Genomic DNA, 21,618 nt, shown 5'->3' on the forward strand with positions numbered 1-21,618 from the left:
TGGGAAGCGCAAATAAAAGATCCCTTGCTGCCTGTCGTAAAAAGAGTAGCCTATGTGGCGACAGCGGGTTTCCTCTAAAAACAGTGTCAGAATGACCATATGTTTGACGTCCAATAGCCGATGATAAGATAAAAAATCAATGTGCTCTAGCGGCGTCGTTAAATAAAACAAACTTTACTTTAAAATGAAACTTTGGAATTGTATGCCTCAGGTAACGTACTATATACACAAAAGATTGTCATCCAAGATGAACATAAATTATGTTTATTAATGCTAAACCCTTTAAATATACACGACTGTACACATTTAAGTTTATAAGCAAGGGTCAAATAGTGGCACATTAGTGTACATACTTAATTTGACATTTGTCATTTGTTTTTAATAAATTAATTTTGTATTCGCTTTTAACAGTATTATTAATTAATTAGATGTGTATTTATGTGGCAATCGAAATAAACACCTTCCTATAAACAACAGCTGGTATGATTTTTAATTTACTTAATTAATTTCTCTTTAGCTATTGTATATCATAAAATATTAGCGATCTTCCAAATATTAGCGAAATCCAAATACGTGACATATATAATACTACAGTTAGTTCATTCTTCATTATTAGTTTATGTTACTGTTTATTCAGTTCTCATTGTTGGTTTATTAGCGACATAAAACTTAGATTAAGTAGAAAATTGCAGTAATGTGAATGCTAACTAACTAACTATTGTTGTTTGCGGTTCGTTTGGTTCGCGCAAGAGTTTTTCGGAACAGTCTGTAGTTCGTATCTTTAGCGTCATGAAATAGTAGCGTCATGCAAATATGGCCTCGCTAAATTCGCTAAAACCTTTATGCTCGTTAACATTAAATTGTCATGATTTTCAGTAAATAATTATATTGTTTAAATTGTCTATATACTCGACAATGTATACGTAGTCATTGATTTCCGTGAGTGTTTCAAATATATCATAAATAGCCTACATTTTCAAGCATCATTTTCAAATGTTTAAATGATTTCTTTAAGCATCTGTGATCTTTTTTAAAGTTTATATGGCAGTCTGTCAGCTTCAACGAAAATGTTTCCGTGAGTATTGCAAATATATCAGGAATACGTTTCCAAGCATCATTTTCAAATGTTTACATTATTTCTTTAAAAGCATCTGAAATATTGTTTCAAGTCTATATAGCAGTCTGTCACATCCAAGGAAAATAGGCGCGTGTGCAAGAATTTATGAAAGGGTGGGGGTCTAGACTGTGCAGGGGCGTAGGCTAGTAACACCCCCACCCCCACCCCCCGCTGAAGCAAATGGTCCGCTTTCAGAACTAAAACATACAGGTTTATACATATGGAGTTTCTGATGGTGCAAAAACAAAATAGAAAAAGATCCTCTTGGTTCATATTCGAACACCCCCAGGTCCAGATCACGCTACGCCCCTACTGTGGCGACCCCCGAACCAACCTACCATCCACTCTTCACACGCGCCAGGTATTACAGAACTTGAACAAATTTGAGCCATACAGACCAAGAAGCAGAAAACAATGCTTGGCACCCTGTCATTAGTACTATTATTCAGGCATGGTGGAAGCAAGTAGACCTTTTTCTTTTCTTTTTTCTTTCTTTTTTTTTTTTTTTGGGGGGGGGGGGGGGGGCTGTCTGAGATCGAGGACTCAAAGCAACGTTTCTAGGGGGTTCGGGTGTAGTCTATGCTCCCCTGTAAAATTTTGACAAATGGATATCCTGAAATGCAATGTCCTGTATTGAACTATTCTACAAGTAAAATTCACCTCTGCCTTAATATTTACTACAAATAATATTTTTGATTCAGAATTATTGCTCCGCCGTGCCCGTTTTTCACAAATCATAGAATCACAAAGGTAAATAACTCTTACATCGCAGGATATTACTATTTGTTTTATTTATTTTCGTGCTTATAATCCAATTAATCCGGAAAGCATTATAGAAACTTAAAGAAAATGTTCTTCTTAACTGTTTAAGGAGTTTTAGACTATTAACTACTCAGTTCCCCCCCCCCCCCCCACAAAAAAAAAAAATCCTAGCTACGGCCTTGATTAAGGTTCAAGCGCGCTGTCCTGGTACACACCTCAGCTATCTGTTCAGGACAGTGGATTGGTTGTTAGGTGCATATTTATAAAAGATCCCTTGCTACTAATGGGAAAATGTAGCGGGTTTCCTCTCTAACATTGTCAACATGACCAAATAGCCGTTGACTAATAAATCAATGTGCTCTTGTGATGTCGTTAAACAAAACAAACTTGTTTTATATCCAGTGGTATGTTTTAACTTTACATCTAGTTCATACTAGGGCCGTACCCTCCGGGGGCCAGCGGTGGGAGCACACTGCTGAACTATCCCACTTGTCCAGTAACACCAATGACATAATCATCATAATGAGCTTGTTCACAGGGTAACGTGTCTGTACGACGCGTGCAGGCCGATTACAGTTCTGCGATGCCAGATATAATTTTATGTTTCTCTGTTCATCTAGTTTCCAAAGTTAACAACAAAAATTAATATTTTTAAATTATTTTTTCTTGAATTTGTAGTTTGAAAAGTGACGCTTTCTGTAGAATGACCCTTTTATGAGAAATTAAATGTTTTGCCTAAAGGCTTTGAAATAAAAGAAATATAATGTGGTGAGAGACCCAACGATTTAATAGACTGGTCGTTTTATTTGTTTTAGAATGTCACTGGTCAACAGCGGCATTATCAGTAGAGAAACGGTGTACAAAATTTTATGTCTGTCGGTTTTGTTTAGTTTCTGAAAACAGCCTTAATTACTCTTTAAAAGGTAATTTACCTACATTTCAACCACGGAGGTATGTTTTGCATATATATCCACCTGCATATTATCTGTCTGCAATGTTAATTTAGTAGCACTACTGGTTGCTGAGGATGCAAAAATGTATGCATTTAATTTTAACAGTTTAACTTTAACGTCAAAACCATAATCATAATGATAATACCATTTATTTTAATTTTTAATTTAATTTAGTTTTTTTTAAATTACATTTTAAATATACGCGGTACATTATTTTATTAGGCAAGTTGTCCTTACTCCCCCTTCCAAAATTAGGGTTAGTTGTGTTGAATAACTTTATTAATCCAGAACTTAGTTAGTTCATCAAGATTAACTTTGGCTACAAGTGCAAGCACTACCAAAGGTTAATCCTGGGGACAAACAACGCCATTAGCGCCCTTCCGAGCAATTTTGCTCGGAACGGAATTCAATCCGAATTGCGGTCAAACTAAAAGAAAAAACGACTGTCATCACGTTTTTCCACCCAAATCATGTAGGCCTACTGTGATCTATTTGGAGCATATGGACACTAAGAAATACTTACTTTGAAACGATCTTCACTTTGAATTAAAGGAAAAACGACCGACTGTATGACTTGTTTTTAAAACGCGCGGTGCATTATGGGAGGAAAATGAAACTCGGAACAATCTTGTATGTGGAAAAGGATCAGTGAAGTCATTTCTCGTTTCATAATGAATAAAACAAAAACCATAAAACTAAAAATTAATTAAAGTTAATAAAATAACTTAAAATGTAAAAATAAATTAAAGTTAATAAATTAAAATAAAATAAATGAAATTAAAGTTAATAAAAAAAACAAAAAAACTAATAGAAATGAAATAAAAATTATGATTTACACACACACACACACACATTATATATAAAAAATATATATATATATTATATATATTTTTTCTTTCTTTCTTTTTTTCTTATTTTTTTTTAAAGAAAAAAACAGTTCATTAATGTCTCTAAAAATAACTAAAACATAAGTACTAAGTTTTAAACTTACTTATCTGAGGGTGGGGGTGGGGGGGGGGGCAATGAAACATATTTCTCTCTTGTTTGCCAGTACGTAAAAACGTTACTGTTGCCCCTTGCTCGTCACGAGGAGGCCAGAGAGTTGAACAAGATATACCAAATTTGATGTGTGCCTTGTTCAGGATTTTACATAAAAGTTAAACAGAAATGATTCCTCATTAAAAGGTTCGAGCTGCGCTGTCTTAACATGTTGGCAACATTCCTTCAGCTTATTGTTGGTGCACATAATAAAATCGCGTGTAGTATCGGTCACATGTTTGGAGATTTGGTGCCCACTTCGAGGTATTCAAACGTCACAGTTCACTCTGGTTCTGCACTCAATATGGTATGCACATTTGTTAATAACATGCCGATTCCAGTGACTGGCACAGAGTTGCGAGGCAATCCTCAACAACTAATTGCCTGGTAGATACGTCAACTTTCGTGGAGTTCGCACATGTTATAACTAAAAGTCGCAGTTCACCAGCACTTTGTCCACCAAACACAGTTGTTACCTCAATATATATAGTTAATACACAAGTGTTAATACACATGCCAAAAGGTGGCACTGTTAAAATACATCACCTGGTAAAATACCACAAAAAACCCACCACACTAGTGAAATACCACAAAATGTATGCACACATCAAATTTGGTATATCTTGTTCAACTCTCTGGCCTCCTCGTGGCGAGCAAGGGGCAACAGTAATGTTTTTACATACTGGCAAACAAGAGAGAAATATGTTTCATTGCCACCCCCACCCACCACCCCCCACCCCCACCCCCAACACACCCACACCGACGTTTTCAGAAGAAAAAAACTCAGAAAAAAAGACAGGTAAGTAACAGTTTAAAACTTAGTACTTATGTTTTAGTTATTTTTAGAGAAATTTATGAACTTTTTTTTTCGTTAAGAAAAATAATAATAATAATTAAAAAAACAAAACAATATATATGTATATGTGTGTGTGTTCTATTAATTAATAAATGTTATTTTATTTTACTTTAATCTCATTTATTTTATTTTATTTAATTTTATTAACTTCAATTAATTTTTATTTCATTTCTATTAATTAATAAATGTTATTTTATTTTACTTTATTAACTTTAATTTATTTTTACTTTTTAAGTTAATTTATTAACTTTAATTAATGTTTAGTTTTATGGTTTTTGTTTTATTCATTATGGAACGAGAAATGACTTCACCGATCCTTTTCCACATACAAGATTGTTCTGAGTTTCATTTTCCTCCCATAATGCACCGCGCGTTTTAAACCCAAGTCATACAGTCGGTCGTTTTTCCTTTAATTCAAAGTGAAGATCGTTTCAAAGTAAGTATTTCTTAGTCTACATATGCCCGAAAAAGATCACACTACACGATTAGGGTGGGAACAGGTGGTGTCAGTCGCTATTTCGACCACAATTCCGTTCCGAGCAAAATTGCTCGGAACGGCTCTGTATTAGCTAATGGAAAATGTCGCCGGCACTATAAACTCAATGTGCATTTACATTCGAGTTTATTTTTATGAACTAGAACTTAGTTAACGCTAGTTCATCAAGATTAACCTCAAAATTAATGCATGTGCAAACACAAGTCGAGGTTAATCAGGCTAACGCATTATGCCTATAGCGAGCTCTCAACAGATCCAAGCAATTTTGCGGTCAAAATAACAACTACCATCACGTTTTCCCACCCTAATCGTATATTGTGATCTATTTTGAGCTTATGGAGACCAAGAAATACTTACTTTGAAACAATCTTCACTTTGAATTAAAGGAAAAAAGTACGACTGTGTTTTTTTTTTTAAATGCGCGATTATTGTTATTTAATTTATCCTTATTGGAGGGAAATAAAACTCGGAATAGTCTTGTATGTGGAAAACGATCGGTGAAGTCATTTCTCATTCCATAAATTCGCATAATAAATACCAAAAAAACCCCATAAAACTAAAAATGACTTAAAGTTAATAAAATAACTTAAAAGTAAAAATAAATTAAAGTTAATATAATAAAATAAAATAAAATGATAATATGATATAAAATAAATTAAAGTTAATAAATAAAATAAAGTTAATAAAATAAAATAAAATAATATTTATTAATTAAGTAATTGAAATGAAATAAAAATATAATTTAATTACAAAGAATTTTGTTTTAAATGTCAATAATAAATGTTAAAAATAAATAATGAATATATATAAACAATCACAAGGCACGGAACCGAAAAAGTGTTTCCCATTAATTTTGAAATGTATCGCAATGTAATATTGGCCCATCATATCTTTTGCAGCTCTAAAAACATACATACATACACGTATACATTGTGTACTTACTGCAGGTTCTTACACGTGTATATGATTAAAAATTAAGAATTTGTTAACTTCGGCAATTTTGATATGTTTCTGCCATATATAGGGCAAAATGCTCGGAAAGATTTCCGCCCCCCCCCCCCCCCCCCCCCCCCCCATAATGCCTCATTGTGTCTTCTGTACTATTTTTCTACCAAAAGCACCAATAAAAGCACCGTATTGGAGGAAATTTTACAAAGAATAGTCAAAATGTCTAATTTTTCAACGGCAAAACGTAGTGATACTGGATTACAAAATATAAATATTATGTTGCTTTTATAGAACAAAATGTTTAAAAAGGTATTGTATATAACTAACCCTAACCCTAACCCTAAACTTACACTAATTCTAACAAATATTGTTAGGGGGGTGCAGGCAGATATTATACCATAACTTTTATCCAGTGGCAAAAAGTTGTACTTGGTAAAGCCCCTAACCTATGGCCATTGATATCACCACTATAGCAATTTTTGTTGGTGCAGTCGTTAAATTTGAGCCCTGTTCCTATACTCGACTACAACATAAAATAATCATATATATGTAGGAACAGGGCTGGCAGCGCTGTTGTTAAGTTTGAGCCCTGTGCAGGACTGTATGATTGTTTTATGTGGTAGTCGAATGTTGTGAAGATGTTCCGCTGCCAGGTCTGTACTTACGTCTAATTGTTTTATGTTGTAGTCGAACGTTGTGAAGATGTTCCGCTGCCAGGCCTGTTCCTATGTATGATTGTTTTATGTTGTAGTCGAACGTTGTGAAGATGTTCAGCTGCCAGGTCTGTACTTACGTCTAATTGTTTTATGTTGTAGTCGAACGTTGTGAAGATGTTCCGCTGCCAGGCCTGTTCCTATGTATGATTGTTTTATGTTGTAGTCGAACGTTGTGAAGATGTTCAGCTGCCAGGTCTGTTCCTACGTCTGATTGTTTTATGTTGTAGTCGAATGTTGTGAAGATGTTCCGTTGACAGGCCTGTTCCTACGTCTGATTGTTTTATGTTGTAGTCTCTATATGTCCGAGTCTGTCCTAGCGGCACTGGAAGATTGACCGCCCCACTCTAAGAAGAAATAGGAAGCGGGGTCGGCCCCTACTACTTTTTTTTCTAGACTTTACCTTGCTTTATAGTGATACCATCTCGTATCCTCCGGAGTCGGGGCCCGTCCGCACCACTATACCAACCCACAATGACTGGACTATACCCTAGTCTGATACTCTCTCTCATTCAGATGGATCCGGCTTCTCAAGATTTGTATTTCAGCACAGCACTACACCTTCAATGTCTATCGACTGTCAATCTAGGGGTTTTCTCGACGGGATGCAACCCATCTCGTCCCTTTAAGCTGTGCACCCAAATGGCCTTAACGAGGCCACTTACGTGGACATATTGATCAGACTTTAAATTTTAAATCTGCGTTCAAAATTTTATGTCGAAATTACTTCTTTTTTTTAAAATATTATTAAATAGTCCGATCCTCTCTTCTTTCTCTTATTTAATTTTGGACTGTCCTTCTTAAATGCTCCAAATTATATAAATATTTGGCCGAGCAGTCAATTGTTTTGGGACCGGCCTCGGTGGCGTAGTGGTTAGGCCATCGGTCTACAGGCTGGTAGGTACTGGGTTTGGATCCCAGTCGAGGCATGGGATTTTTAATCCAGATACCAACTCCAAACCCTGAGTGAGTGCTCCGCAAGGCTCAATGGGTAGGTGTAAACCACTTGCACCGACCAGTAATCCATAACTAGTTCACCAAAGGCCATGGTTTGTGCTATCCTGCCTGTGGGAAGCGCAAATAAAAGATCCCTTGCTGTTAATCGGAAGAGTAGCCCATGTAGTGGCGACAGCGGGTTTCCTCTCAAAATCTGTGTGGTCCTTAACCATATGTTTGACGCCATATAACCGTAAATAAAATGTGTTGAGTACTTTTTTCTCTTTATTCTATTAACTTTTTTTACTAATTGCTATTTTCAAAATTCTGCCCAGTTTCAATCCCCCCCTCCATCCCGAGTCAGGCCACCGATCTTATCGGAGGTCGGACTTGGGATGGGCGTGTTCGAAACCCTAGTGGTATATGGGCACGTTAAACTAGTTATCATCATCATGTAGTCGAATGTTGTGAAGATGTCCCGCTGCCAGGCTTGTTCCTATGTATGATTGTTTTATGTTGTAGTCGAACGTTGTGAAGATGTTCTGCTGCCAGGCCTGTGATGTCTGCCTGAACTCTCAAGGTCAGCTGAATCAGCACCGAGCAGGCAAGAGTCATGTGAAGAAAATGAATAAACTTGGAATAGCAGTGCCAACCAACGAGTCACAAGGTCAGTATTATGCTTAAAATACATTTTTTGTGCATTTGGCACCTGTGCTGTGCCCAAAAATGTTCACATGAAATACAGGCTGAACAGTGTTCTGTCCTGTACATTAACAGGAATATTTTCAGAGGTGGATCTAGGGAGGGGCTTGGAGCCCCCCTAAATTTTGTGAGTTATAATTTTATTATATATTAATTTATTTATTTTTTATGATCCCTCTTCAAACCTCACCCAAAGTTCCCCTGGCATTCCGCCTCATGTCATTGGGGCCCCCCTAAATGGATTTTCTGGATCTGCCACTGATTTTAAATTCAGAAACATACATGTATATTATATTAAATTATCCTTTGCTGTCACCATACATTTTTTTAATTTTCCAGATACAGGTTAGTTCGCTTTTTGTTTGTATAATTTAAGAATATCTGAATTTTATGTATTGTACAAACTTGTTGTATACATACACAGGGTTAACTCTGGGTGAGCAAAACATTTCACCAAATTGTTTATTAAACTTTAAAAATTGCGGAAATTGTCAGTTATTTTCAAAAAAATGTCAGTTATTACCTGAAATTATTTTGACAAACTAAAACAAAATTTGTCGAGTACCAGAGCTATCTCTGCATACAGGTACATTCCATTATTAGATTTAAGCAGTTATTCTTTAGATGTAAATGAAAAACAAAATATATATCAATGAATGTGATTTGTTTTTTAAGTTGCAAAATTGCAATTTATTTTTGAATGGATAAATTTGTTACAGCTGTACTTACAATTCGGTTTTTGGTTTCAAGCTGATTTTTTTTTTCCTCTCTATTTTTAGATATTCCAGCTGAAGCTTTCATACCAAAATATGGTGGAGCTTTTGTCACTGCTCAACCGTCACAGGTATCACTTTATTCTAATTAACTACATAAAACACTAAATATTGAAGTTGCGAGTGTCATATTTTGCTATTGTTACATTTATTTGTGATAAAAATAAATTCAAATTAATCAATCTCACCCTGAAAATTGCGGGAACGATAATTTCTGTGCTTTATTTATCCAGGGGCGAGATTTAGCTCAGTTGGTTAAGTTTTCGCTTGAGGTGCTTGCGTCGCAGGATCGAACCACCTCGGTGGATCCATTCAACTGATTGGTTTTTTTCTCATTCCAACCAGTGCACCACAAGTGGTCAAAGGCTGTGGTATGTGCTTTCCTGTGCTGTGGGAAAGTGCATATAAAAGATCCTTTGCTGCATTAAGAAAAATATATTGGTTTTTCTCTATGGAAACATGTCAGAATGACCAAATGTTTGACATCCATTAGCCGATGATTACATGTAATTAATCAGTGTGCTCTAGTGGTGTCGTTAAACAAACCAAACTTTAGTTATCCATTTACATGTACAAGCATCATGGAAACGATTGTTTCTGGTACAGTGTTGGTAGCGTGTCGGTAAACTCACGGAACCGTAATTTCATTTCTTTGAGTACGACAATTCAACAGAAATAATATAAACAGTTTCCGATGGGTTCCCATGTTCACAAGGCACGGAACCAAAAAAGTGTTTCCCATTTAGTTTGAAATCCTATGACCTGATGTAGGTTCTGATGGTTGTTTGTAGGTGACATGTCTTTCCATTTAAGATGCATGCAATTGCTCCAATGGACCGGCCTCGATGGCGTCGTGGTTAGGCCATCGGTCTACAGGCTGGTAGGTACTGGGTTCGGATCCCAGTCGAGGCATGGGATTTTTAATCCAGCTACCGACTCCAGACCCCGAGTGAGTGCTCCGCAAGGCTCAATGGGTAGGTGTAAACCACTTGCACCGACCAGTGATCCATAACTGGTTCAACAAAGGCCATGGTTTGTGCTATCCTGCCTGTGGAAAGTGCATAATAGATCCCTTGCTGCTAATCGGAAAGAGTAGCCCATGTAGTGGTGACAGCGGGTTTCCTCTCAAAATCTGTGTGGGCCTTAACCATATGTCTGATGCCATATAACCGTAAATAAAATGTGTTGAGTGCGTCGTTAAATAAAACATTTCTTTCTTTCTTTTGCTCCAACGGAGCCTGATATAACATTCCTTTCTTTTGCTCAGACTGTCGGAGAAGAGGATAAGGAGGCTATTAAAGAAGTACTGACGTCTGCGACGAGTCCGCAGGATTTCAACGCCATGTTGTCCAGACAGTTTAAAGTTACTATTCCAGTAAGCAGTCAACCTTTTAATTATTTCATTGGATAGTTAATACTTATGTTGTCCAGACGAGGGCTTGTAGATTATGGTAGCCCCACTCCCATGGCTAGTGATATTCTATGTTGGGCTAGTAAATAACTATTATTGCCATGCCCACAGCTAGTGAAAAAAAGTTGTCTAATGCTGCATTTAAGTCTATTTTATTTAAATATGAATATGCTGTCCCATCCCCCATCTTAGTGTTTTTAAGCTTTATTTCCCTCTTTAGGTGATGACATATCTGATTATTACTATTAGTAAAATTGTATTAAAGTAAAGTAGGGCTAGTGAATTTTTAATTGTGACTAGTAAATGTTTTAAATAGCTGATCCAATGGCTAGTGGATTTTGTAAACTTTCTAGAATCCCTGCCAGACAGTTTAACGTTGCCATTCCAGTGAGCAATCGACTTTTCACTTATTTCTCCATAGAACACATGGGATTGTTAAAGTGCTGTTCCAGATGTATGATGTATTGAGCTATATCAATCAAGATATTATTTAATATAATTATTAAAGAAAAGAAAAAACAAATTATATACCGGTATATTTTCCATTTAAAAATATTCCCCTGAAAAACAGAACCAGCTGAATTTGTTTCGGGAATTTCTGTAAGATTTGATCCGTGACGTCATGAAGGGAACTCCTTTCGATAGTCAGCGCCATTGTTCATTGCTTCTTTTGTGTTTATTATGGTTAAACGGTGTGTTGTTGGCGGCTGTAGCAATACAAAAGCAGATAAATTTAGTCTTCACGTATTTCCTAGTAATGTTGCTGTGAGAAATCTGTGTGTGAATTTGATTAAAACAACATGAAAATACTGGACAGGAAGAAAATGCCGGAGACCGTTGTGACTGCAGACACTTTAGTTTCGATTCGTCCGAACTGGCTTGTCGGCTTAAGCGAAATATGGGAATACCATGTGTTATGGCTTTTAAAAAAAGATGCCGTACCAACAGTTTTTCTGCGACACAAAACAAATGACAAAAGCTGACGCCATCCACACCGAAACGACCTTGGGGTGCATATCGTCAACATCCCAAATTGCGTTATGCTTTCATCTCCGGTCAGTTTTTTTTTTTTCATGCACGGTTCGTGCAATCATCGAGATCCGATTTGTTGTCGTTTGCATCTCGTTCATTTGTGAGATTTTTCTTTACAGTTCGAGAACATTAAAACAATAAAGTACAAACAAGTAAGTATCTATAGCCTAGTCCGTCCCATCTTACAAAAATGTAGGGTTTTTTTGTAAAAAAGAGAAGAAAAAAAAGAGCTAATTTTGTATGCATCTTAGAAAACAATCGGCTCAGAAATAAATGACTTGTAAATTCCATAGTATGAAAAAAGGCGTTCCCTGTAAAACAGACTATAAACACATTAAATTAATTTTACTATACCTTCCCACAAAGAAAACCCTTTTTCATACTATAGAATGTGCTATAATTTATTTATTTCTGAGCAGACTGTTTTCACAACTGCACACAAAAAAATAGTATTGTTTTGTTATTTCCAAAACACTTTTACGTGTTTTTTTACGTCAAACTAAACTGAAATTATTCACACAAAAAAACATCTTCATGGATGGATGGGACGGACTAAAAGTCGTTTTTGTTTATTTCTTAAAATTAAAATAAGTTATTTATTTCTGAGCAGACTGTTTTCACAACTGCACACAAAAAATAGTATTGTTTTGTTATTTCCAAAACACTTTTACTTTTTTTTTTTACGTCAAACTAAACTGAAATTGTTCATAACCCCCAAACCCCATCTTCATAGAGGGATGGGACGGACTAAAAGTCGTTTATGTTTATTTCTTAAAATTACCGATATCGGGTCCACTTGATTCGTAGAATTCAAGAGTTATTTATCGTCTTCTCTACTACATCACAAGTATTAGAACATACAGTAGCAAAATAATTCGCATGAAAAGCTAAAGAACAAAACAAGAATAAAAGTTGTAAATTAGTGGTAAGCTGTCTCCACGACCATTTTCATCATCATCTGTCAGGCCGGTGGTTCGTCGGAAGATGTTCCAGGTTCAAACTGATAAGGCATTATTTGTTGTGTTGCACAAATATTAGTCCAGTCGTCATTACTACACTATTCATCATCGAAAGAAGAATTGCATGATCAATGAGCTTGGCAGTCGCTGTCGGTCCCACTTTCGCTTGCGCTAAAAGTCATCTCGTGGTAGGTTTCTGTGAAGCGCGTTCCCTTCGTGACGTCATGGCTATTTACAGGCAAATGTTTTTACCGAGAATTTTACTCGGTCATTTCCGGCAGTGTTCTACGGGAGTGATGTTTTAATACTTTTATGGGGCATTTTCGTAATTATTGATTTACATATTAGTGTAAAATATTATTGCAATGAATTAAGAAAGCATTTAATTGTGGAATTTGAAATTTTAGTGTATGGTCTGGCACAGCACTTTAATACTTATCAACTGCTGTCAAAACAATAAAAATACATTTAGTACTCCCCTTAAATTAAAAACAAATAATAATCAATTTTATATTCGACTTTAGAAGTGACAGATTTGTTTTATATAAATTTATACTACAGTATGTCATATTTTTCCACTTATTGAAACAATCCGAAATTTATAGCCACACATGTTTTTGCTGGTTTACAGTATTTTGTGGTTAGTACAGGTATGCATGTTTTTGGGGGGGGGCGGGACGTAACCCAGTGGTAAAGTGTTCGCTTGATGCGCGGTTGGTCTAGGATCGATCCCTGTCAGTGTAACTGGTGTAAAAAAGGCCGTAGTATGTACTACCCTGTCTGTGGGGTGGTGCATATAAAAGATCCCTTGCTGCTAATCGAAAAGAGTAGCCCATGAAGTGGGACAGCGGGTTTCCTCTCTCATTATCTGTGTGGTCTAACGTCATATAACCGTAAATAAAATGTGTTGAGTGCATCGTTAAATAAAACATTTCCTTCCTTCTTTCATCTTTTAAAATTTAAACTTAATATTTTGTCCAGAATTTTACAAAAATAAAGATATACCAACCTGTAAACAGTGTTGTCTGCACGTTATAAAATTTTAACAGGGGCCAAGGTTAGTTATTTTAATGTGGTGAAGCATTGTAATAATATAGCTAATTCTGAATTTGAATGATGTCACTTTGCATCTCCTTACAATAAAAATAAACGGGTACATGACATTTCCGTTTTGAGAACGCTGGAAAAATTCCATTGCAAAATTGCTGTTGATATATTATTGTTTTGTTTGAACATTACTAATACGCCTGAATGTGTTTGAAGAAAATATTGTGATTTTACGATATATGGATTTCAAGTGAAATTACGGTGAGATATGTTATATTTATTGTGTATGAAGCCAAAACGAGTGTGAAGAGCGACTGTTGTCAACCTTAGTTTTTTCTGTCTTTTTTTTTTCTCTCAGATTTATTACACAATAATAAACTGAACATCCTTGAACAAAATTTCTTTTTTTCTCTCTCTCTTTTTTTTGGATTTATTTTATCGTAATAAACTGAACTTCCCCAATCATTTCATTTTATTTCAACTTATTTCCGTGGTTATATCCAATTACGGTACCCCAATCAAATTTCTTCCATTTCATTTCTTTTTACTGTTTTATTTATCTTCATTTCTTTTTGGGTCTGAAGACGCCTGGGACGAATGCAGCGGCTCCCAAACCTCAACCAGTGAAGCGCAAATTCACTGAAATCTACTGTGAAGTGTGTCATGTGACAATCAATTCCGACACTCAGGCCCAGCAACATTTCCAGGGCTCGAAACATAACAAGAAGATGAAGCTCATTGCCGACGTGTCTGAAGGGGAGGCAACTAGTACTACAGGTATATTTGTAAATGTAGTTTCCAGACCGGTGTCATGGTTAAGCCATCAGACATACGGCTGGTAGGTACAGGGTTCGCAGCTCGGTACTGGCTCTTACCCCAGAGCAAGTTTTAACGACTCAGTGGGTAGGTGTAAGGCCACTACACCATCTTCTCTCTCACTAACAATTAGCAACTAACCCTCTGTCCTGGACAGACAGCCCAGATAGTTGAGGTGTGTGCCCAGGACAGCATGCTTGAACCTTAATTGGATATAAGCACGAAAAAATAAGTTGAAATGTAGTTTTCTGTTGAAGGCTTAACACGAACGTAGGAAGGTGCCAAAGGGGGGGGGGGGGGGGCACACTTTTATATTTACACACTTTTACACTATTATAAAGCAAAATATTTGAAAGGGGGGGGAGAGCACATGTCCCCCTGTTTTCTACGCCATTGCTTCAAATCAGAAAAGAACTGACCAAGCCGGAAGTTATTTGGTTTAGTGCTACCTACACTTGTCATTTAGAGGTCAATCCACAGAAACAGTGGAGTGCTTATGATTAGAAATCTACAATATTTCTTTTATTTCAGATGCCTCTGGTCAGAAAAAGATAACAACCCACTTTTGTCACTTCTGTAACATCAGTGTTAATTCAGTCGAACAGCTGCAGGTCCACCGCGCAGGTAACAACCATCAAATTTATCTTTCAGGGGGAAGATCCACTATTGGGAAGGGCAGATCCACTATTGGGGAGGGCAGATCCCCTATTGGAAAGGGCAGATCCGCTATTGTAAGGGTAGATCCGCTATTGTAAGGGTAGATCCGCTATTGTAAGGGCAGATCCGCTATTGGGAAGGGCAGATCCGCTATTGGGAAGGACAGATTCACTATTGGGGAGGGCAGATCCACTATTGGGGAGGGCAGATCCACTATTGTAAGGGTAGATCTGCTATTGTAAGGGCAGATCCACTATTGGGAAGGGCAGATCCGCTATTGGGAAGGACAGATTCACTATTGGGGAGGGCAGATCCACTATTGGGGAGGGCAGATCCACTAGTGGGAAGGGCAGATCCACTATTGTAAGGGCAGATCTACTAGTGGGAAGGGCAGATCTACTAGTGGGAAGGGCAGATCCACTATTGTAAGGGTAAATCTACTAGTAGGAAGGGCAGATCCACTATTGTAAGGGCAGATCTACTAGTGGGAAGGGCAGATCCACTATTGTAAGGGCAGATCTACTAGTGGGAAGGGCAGATTCACTATTGGGAAGGGCAGATTCACTATTGGGAAGGGCAGATCCGCTATTGGGAAGGGCAGATCCGCTATTGGGAAGGGCAGATCCGCTATTGGGAAGGGCAGATCCGCTAATGGGAAGGGCAGATCTGCTAATGGGAAGGGCAGATCCGCTATTGGGAAGGGCAGATCCGCTAATGGGAAGGGCAGATCCACTATTGGGAAGGGCAGATCCGCTATTGGGAAGGGCAGATCCGCTATTGGGGAGGGCAGATCCACTATTGGGGAGGGCAGATCCACTAGTGGGAAGGGCAGATCCACTATTGTAAGGGCAGATCTACTAGTGGGAAGGGCAGATCTACTAGTGGGAAGGGCAGATCCACTATTGTAAGGGTAAATCTACTAGTAGGAAGGGCAGATCCACTATTGTAAGGGCAGATCTACTAGTGGGAAGGGCAGATCCACTATTGTAAGGGCAGATCTACTAGTGGGAAGGGCAGATTCACTATTGGGAAGGGCAGATTCACTATTGGGAAGGGCAGATCCACTATTGGGAAGGGCAGATCCACTATTGAGAAGGGCAGATCCACTATTGGGAAGGGCAGATCCACTATTGGGAATCATCATTTTCAAATCTAGCATTTGTAATAGGTTACGAGGGTGGGAATTAGCTCAGTCTGTTGAGTGCTCGCTTAAGGTGCATACGTCGCAGGATCTAACCACCTCGGTGGATCCATTCAAATGATTGGGGGTTTTCTCGTTCCAACCAGTGGTACATGTATGTGCTTTCCTGTCTGTGGAAAAGTGTATATAAAAGATCCCTTGCTGCATTAGGAAAAATGTAGCAAGTTTCCTCTGACTGTGTGTCAGAATGAACAAATATCTGACATTCAGGAGCTGATGATTTATTAATTAATGTGCTCCAGTGGTGTCGTTAAACAAAACAAACTTTCACTTTTTGTAATAGGTTACTGTTACATAAAATAATTTATAAAACGTAAGACTGAATTTGATTGGAATGCTTAAAAATTACCTTTATTCATCTATGATATAGGTAATTTCACATACAGTTGTCAGGAAGTCGTTTTTGCAATGCCTCAAGATATTTTGAGCTGAAATTCTGTGTATAGCCACATCATGCACAGTTACAAATTATCAAGTTTAGTTTTTATGGAGATTTACCCATTTATGACTGAGTTATGGCCCTTGAATTTCGGAAATGTGAAAATTGGACGTTTGTTGTTTAGCAGTACTTTCAAAATGCTTGTTTTGATTGGCCTTGATGTTACTCAGATTACATTGTAACATGACTACATTGCTATTTGTCTTATTATATGGATGGGCAGAACCTTGCTGCGCAGTTGTTCTGGGTTCGATCCCCATCGGTGGACCCATTGGGCTATTTCTCGTTCCAGCCAGTGCACCACGACTGGTATGTGCTATCCTGTCTGTGGGATGGTGCATATAAAAGATCTCTTGCTGCTAATAGAAAAGAGTAGCCCATGAAATGGCAACAGCAGGTTTCCTCTCAATGACTGTGTGGTCCTTAACCATATGTTGACCGTAAATCAAGTGTGTCGTTAAATAAAACATTTCCTTAATTTCCTTATTATGTGGTTATAGTGGAAAAACAAGTTATGTCCCTTAGCAACTAATTATAATGTGTTTAAATTCATAACTGAATAATAATGAAAATTAGAAACAGATTTTTGAAAAGTTTACTCCATTAATTTTCTAGTTTATGGCCAACTATCGTATTACAAAGTGTGCTGGGCTACAGTAAAGCCACTGCTCAGACAGTGTCCTGCTTGCAAGTTTCGCTTATATGTAGATTATGCATGTATTGTTTTCCAGGATCAAAGCACCAAAAGAATGTCAACAAGCTACAAACAACAGTTGCTACTACAGTGACGCCCAATCTTTCCATCACAACACCAAACTGTTCAACCCAGAACACACTGCCTGCTTTCGAAACCTACGTTTCTACCAGTTAATGGTAAGTGGAGAATTTTTTTGTTTTTTAATAATTTTTAAAAACTAACTTAATCATACAAATAACATACACGAGCGTAGGAAGGTGCCAAAAAGTGAGGGGGGGGGGGGGGGGGGGGAACACTTATATTTACACACTTTTACACTATTGTAAAGCAAATATAAAGCAAAATATCTGAAAAGTATGGGGGAGCATGTGCGCCCCCCCCCCCCCCATTTCCTTACCCAGTGACATATAAACTTGCAGATTTTCTGCCAGATGGTACGGAGGGTAAAAATTATTACCCTGAAATCTTTGGACATTAATGGATATAGTTTTAGATAGACGATTGTACGAGAACTGCTGTTTCAATGTTGTCAAAGCATATATGCAAAGCAGGGTCCCATTTAAAAAATTCAAACACATAAAAACGCCTGTTATGGGGCATTTATTACATGTATGTACCCCGAAATTATTTTCTGGCAGAAAGCCTGACCTGGAAATTAATTAAACGCGCAGACCCTAGTTTTAACCCGTAAAAAAATGGACACCAAGTTTAGTTAATTTACAAACCTGTAACTCATTTGGATAAAGTTAAAATAGAGTGATGGGAAAATCTGTGACGTTAAAAACAGAAAATATACATGTAATTTATTAGATATCTTTTAAATTTCAGATGATAAATAGGAGGATCTACTACAAGAATTCATCCAACTGCTTACGGAAACTAGTCCATGTGTTTAACGTTCATACATTCAAAAACACTTAACTTGTGTTTTATTGTTGAAGGTTTCGGATATTTCTGTGTTTTGGATGTGCTCTGCCGTGATCCATTCTGGGACAGTGTTTGATTAACCTCATTAGCATGAACCACAGTCCGATGTGGAGCACAAAATCAAGTCACATTTTTTGAAGTGGAAACACATCAATGTCAACTCGTGGGAAACGACAACGTGATGTGTCCTGTGGTTACCACCGACACCAGAATGATGTGGTGTGAAGACGAAAAACGTTTGATAGCGATTGCCAAAGCTGTATCATCCTTCCTATATTAATATTTAAGATGGCCTAGTGATTATAAAACATTTAGGCCCTACATGCTCAACCTCTGCAATTGCCCACGGCAGTCGGCAATGCTGTGGAGTTTTAAAATCTCCACAACTGTTTTTTTGCCTTGAGTTATATTAAAAAATATTTAATGGCATGGTTTTTTTTTTTGCTGTGGACATTTTCTCAATTGCAGGGGTTGCATGTATCTCTTGTGGATGGTTCAGCCGTGATCCTTTCTGGATCAGCTAAACTTTGCATTTCACATTAACATTGCAGTTTTTGTCTGCACTCCAAATGTGATTGAACTGAATGGTTTAACATACAAACTCCTTTCTGACAGGATTCATGGTTGTCGGCTGGTATGTCAAAGGATGTGGTATATGCTACCCTGTCTATGGGATGGTGCATACATGTATAAAAGATCCCTTACTACTAATGGACAAATTCTAGCAGGTGTCCTCTCTAAGACTATATGTCAAAAATACAAAATGTTTGACATCCAATAGCCGATGATTAACAAATCATTGTGCTCTAGTGGTGTCGTTAAACAAAGTAAATTTTAACTTTGACTGGTGGTTCATTGTAAACTGAGTTTATCTGAACATATTTTAGTTACACAAATATACTTTATATAACCAAACAATCGGTTAGCTAGGTAAGAAAAATGATACGAATCATTGGGTTGTATAAACACAAGATTTTCAAATATTTCCCACTGAATTTCAAATACGTATGCCGAGGCAACCCCTGCAATTGCCCACGGCAATTGGCAATGCCATGGAGATTGCCGCAGACTTTTTCGTTTTCTGCGGCATTTCTTCTTTTTTTGTTGTTGACTATATTGATGTATTTTTTCCTTATTGTTAAAAATAAGATATACTTTGTGAACTGAAAACAGATTAAAAGTAGATATTAAAACAATAACCACTGTTATTACTAAGTATCTGAATCTACGTGCCATCGAGCATGATCAAAAATACATGTATATTACCAATATTAAGTGAGTTCTTACTAGGTCACTGTGTTGACTGTTTATAACAGGTGCATTGCAGGGACCACCAGATTGCAGAGGGTGACAGCCTATACATAGTTGAACCGTGGCTATGGTGCAGTACCGGTGTTTTATTTTAAGTAAAATGTTCAACATACACTCCAACAAGTCATTTGAAGTCGGCTTCATGATGAGATATTTGTAGATATACATGTATGGAGGTCTTCTGGTGTAGAGTGGCCCGATTAAAAACAAAAAAAAATATATTGATTTTCTTGGGTTTAAAAGGGGAGCATTCAGTCTTGGTGACAGATTTCCTAATAGAAATTATGCTGTTATTATAGAAAAAGATTTAATTCTATAGCACATTAAATATATTCTGACTCTTTGACGTGATATAATATAATAGAACTGGCACATCACTGCGGACGGACTACTCTGAATATAATAAACTGTCATCCCCTTACAAGCCCACTGGTCTTGATCGTGCACACGACCGGCCTCGGTGGCGTCGTGGCAGGCCATCGGTGTACAGGCTGGTAGGTACTGGGTTCGGATCCCAGTCGAGGCATGGGATTTTTAATCGAGATACCGACTCCAAACCCTGAGTGAGTGCTCCGCAAGGCTCAATGGGTAGGTGTAACCCACTTGCACCGACCAGTGATCCATAACTGGTTCAACAAAGGCCATGGTTTGTGCTATCCTGCCTGTGGGAAGCGCAAATAAAAGATCCCTTGCTGCCTGTCGTAAAAAGAGTAGCCTATGTGGCGACAGCGGGTTTCCTCTAAAAACAGTGTCAGAATGACCATATGTTTGACGTCCAATAGCCGATGATAAGATAAAAAATCAATGTGCTCTAGCGGCGTCGTTAAATAAAACAAACTTTTTGATCGTGCACACATAAGCCTACAAGATGGGGGAGGGGGAGAGGACAGCTCCCCCCGTGCTGAAGCAAAACATCAAATTCGGGCAACAAATGATACAGATGTTCAGGCAAAATGTGCCATCTTGAGACTTTCTACCATATATTTCCATTATTCTACTCACAAAATTAGTTGTAATCTATTTTTAACAAATTATGTATTATCTGTAAGTTGACATTTTGACCTGGGTACTACTTGATAGTTGACATTTTGACTGTCGACATTTTGTCCATTGATATTTTGTCCGTTGACATAGTGACCATTGGACTATTTGACCATTGACATTCTCTCTGCACACCGGATACCTATGTTTGAATGCATGTAAGTTGATGCATAATTAACCGAAGTATTTTTAATGATTCATACTCCTGTACCTGAATGCAGAAATGACATTCATCGGTAGTTTTTAAGTTCTATACTTCATATTAGTGTTGTTTTAGGGGCCACGTATACACACCATGTTTGGCAGATGACACCTCAATCCATTTCCTTTGTGCTTGCAGGTGCATATTATACAGGGTTATTGAAAATACATGAAGTATAATGTACTACGGGCATAGCCGGGTGGTGTGTGTGTGCTGTGGCAAGGGTGCTCTTGAACAATCACCCCCCCCCCTTTCCCCCCCCTCTTCCCCCCCCATCAATAAGTTACACAGCAGGAATTAACAGTCGCAGACCCTAGTTTCAATGAAGTTTGTGACACGTTTAGATAATATTGAAACGGGGGAAATACCCTTAAAAATAGTTTAGAACTATTTTTGTTAAAAAAAATGTATTTCATGGTATTAGAAACATGAGGATGACCAGAACACACATCACGTGTATCATGATGTTGCCGTATCATAAAAACCCGACAATTAAAAACCTTGTATTGTATTGTATTATTGATGAACAAGTTGAATAAAAACAACTGAAAAACCCACACAAAAGATACATCTTATGCATTTCT

At 37.4% G+C, this 21,618-nt stretch overlaps 1 protein-coding gene across 3 annotated transcripts; it reads left to right on the plus strand.

The window, feature by feature from the left end:
• Positions 1 to 2,707: 2,707 nt before the first annotated feature.
• Positions 2,708 to 19,676, plus strand: LOC121377330 (zinc finger protein 346-like). Of its 3 annotated transcripts, none has more exons than XM_041505270.1 (9): positions 2,708 to 2,802; positions 8,342 to 8,486; positions 9,301 to 9,365; positions 10,562 to 10,669; positions 11,857 to 11,889; positions 14,328 to 14,520; positions 15,091 to 15,183; positions 17,588 to 17,729; positions 18,382 to 19,676. In XM_041505270.1, the coding sequence occupies exons 2-8, from the start codon at positions 8,357 to 8,359 to the stop codon at positions 17,725 to 17,727; spliced, it is 762 nt and encodes a 253-aa protein (XP_041361204.1). In that variant the 5' UTR covers positions 2,708 to 2,802; positions 8,342 to 8,356; the 3' UTR covers positions 17,728 to 17,729; positions 18,382 to 19,676. The 3 variants fall into 3 exon arrangements, with proteins under 3 accessions (XP_041361204.1, XP_041361206.1, XP_041361205.1); XM_041505271.1 differs by having other exon boundaries at positions 2,740 to 2,830; XM_041505272.1 differs by lacking the exon at positions 11,857 to 11,889.
• Positions 19,677 to 21,618: the final 1,942 nt, after the last annotated feature.

This window comes from Gigantopelta aegis, chromosome 7 (assembly GCF_016097555.1).
Source record: "Gigantopelta aegis isolate Gae_Host chromosome 7, Gae_host_genome, whole genome shotgun sequence".
In the NCBI taxonomy this organism is placed as follows: domain Eukaryota; kingdom Metazoa; phylum Mollusca; class Gastropoda; order Neomphalida; family Peltospiridae; genus Gigantopelta; species Gigantopelta aegis.

Bases quoted from the DNA above. Each gene is read 5' to 3' on its own strand.
- LOC121377330 (XM_041505270.1), top strand. From the start codon at position 8,357: ATGTTCTGCTGCCAGGCCTGTGATGTCTGCCTGAACTCTCAAGGTCAG. The intron at 10,670-11,856 runs GTAAGCAGTCAA...TTTTCTTTACAG, and splicing joins AGTTTAAAGTTACTATTCCA to TTCGAGAACATTAAAACAAT. The intron at 11,890-14,327 runs GTAAGTATCTAT...TTGGGTCTGAAG, and splicing joins AAACAATAAAGTACAAACAA to ACGCCTGGGACGAATGCAGC.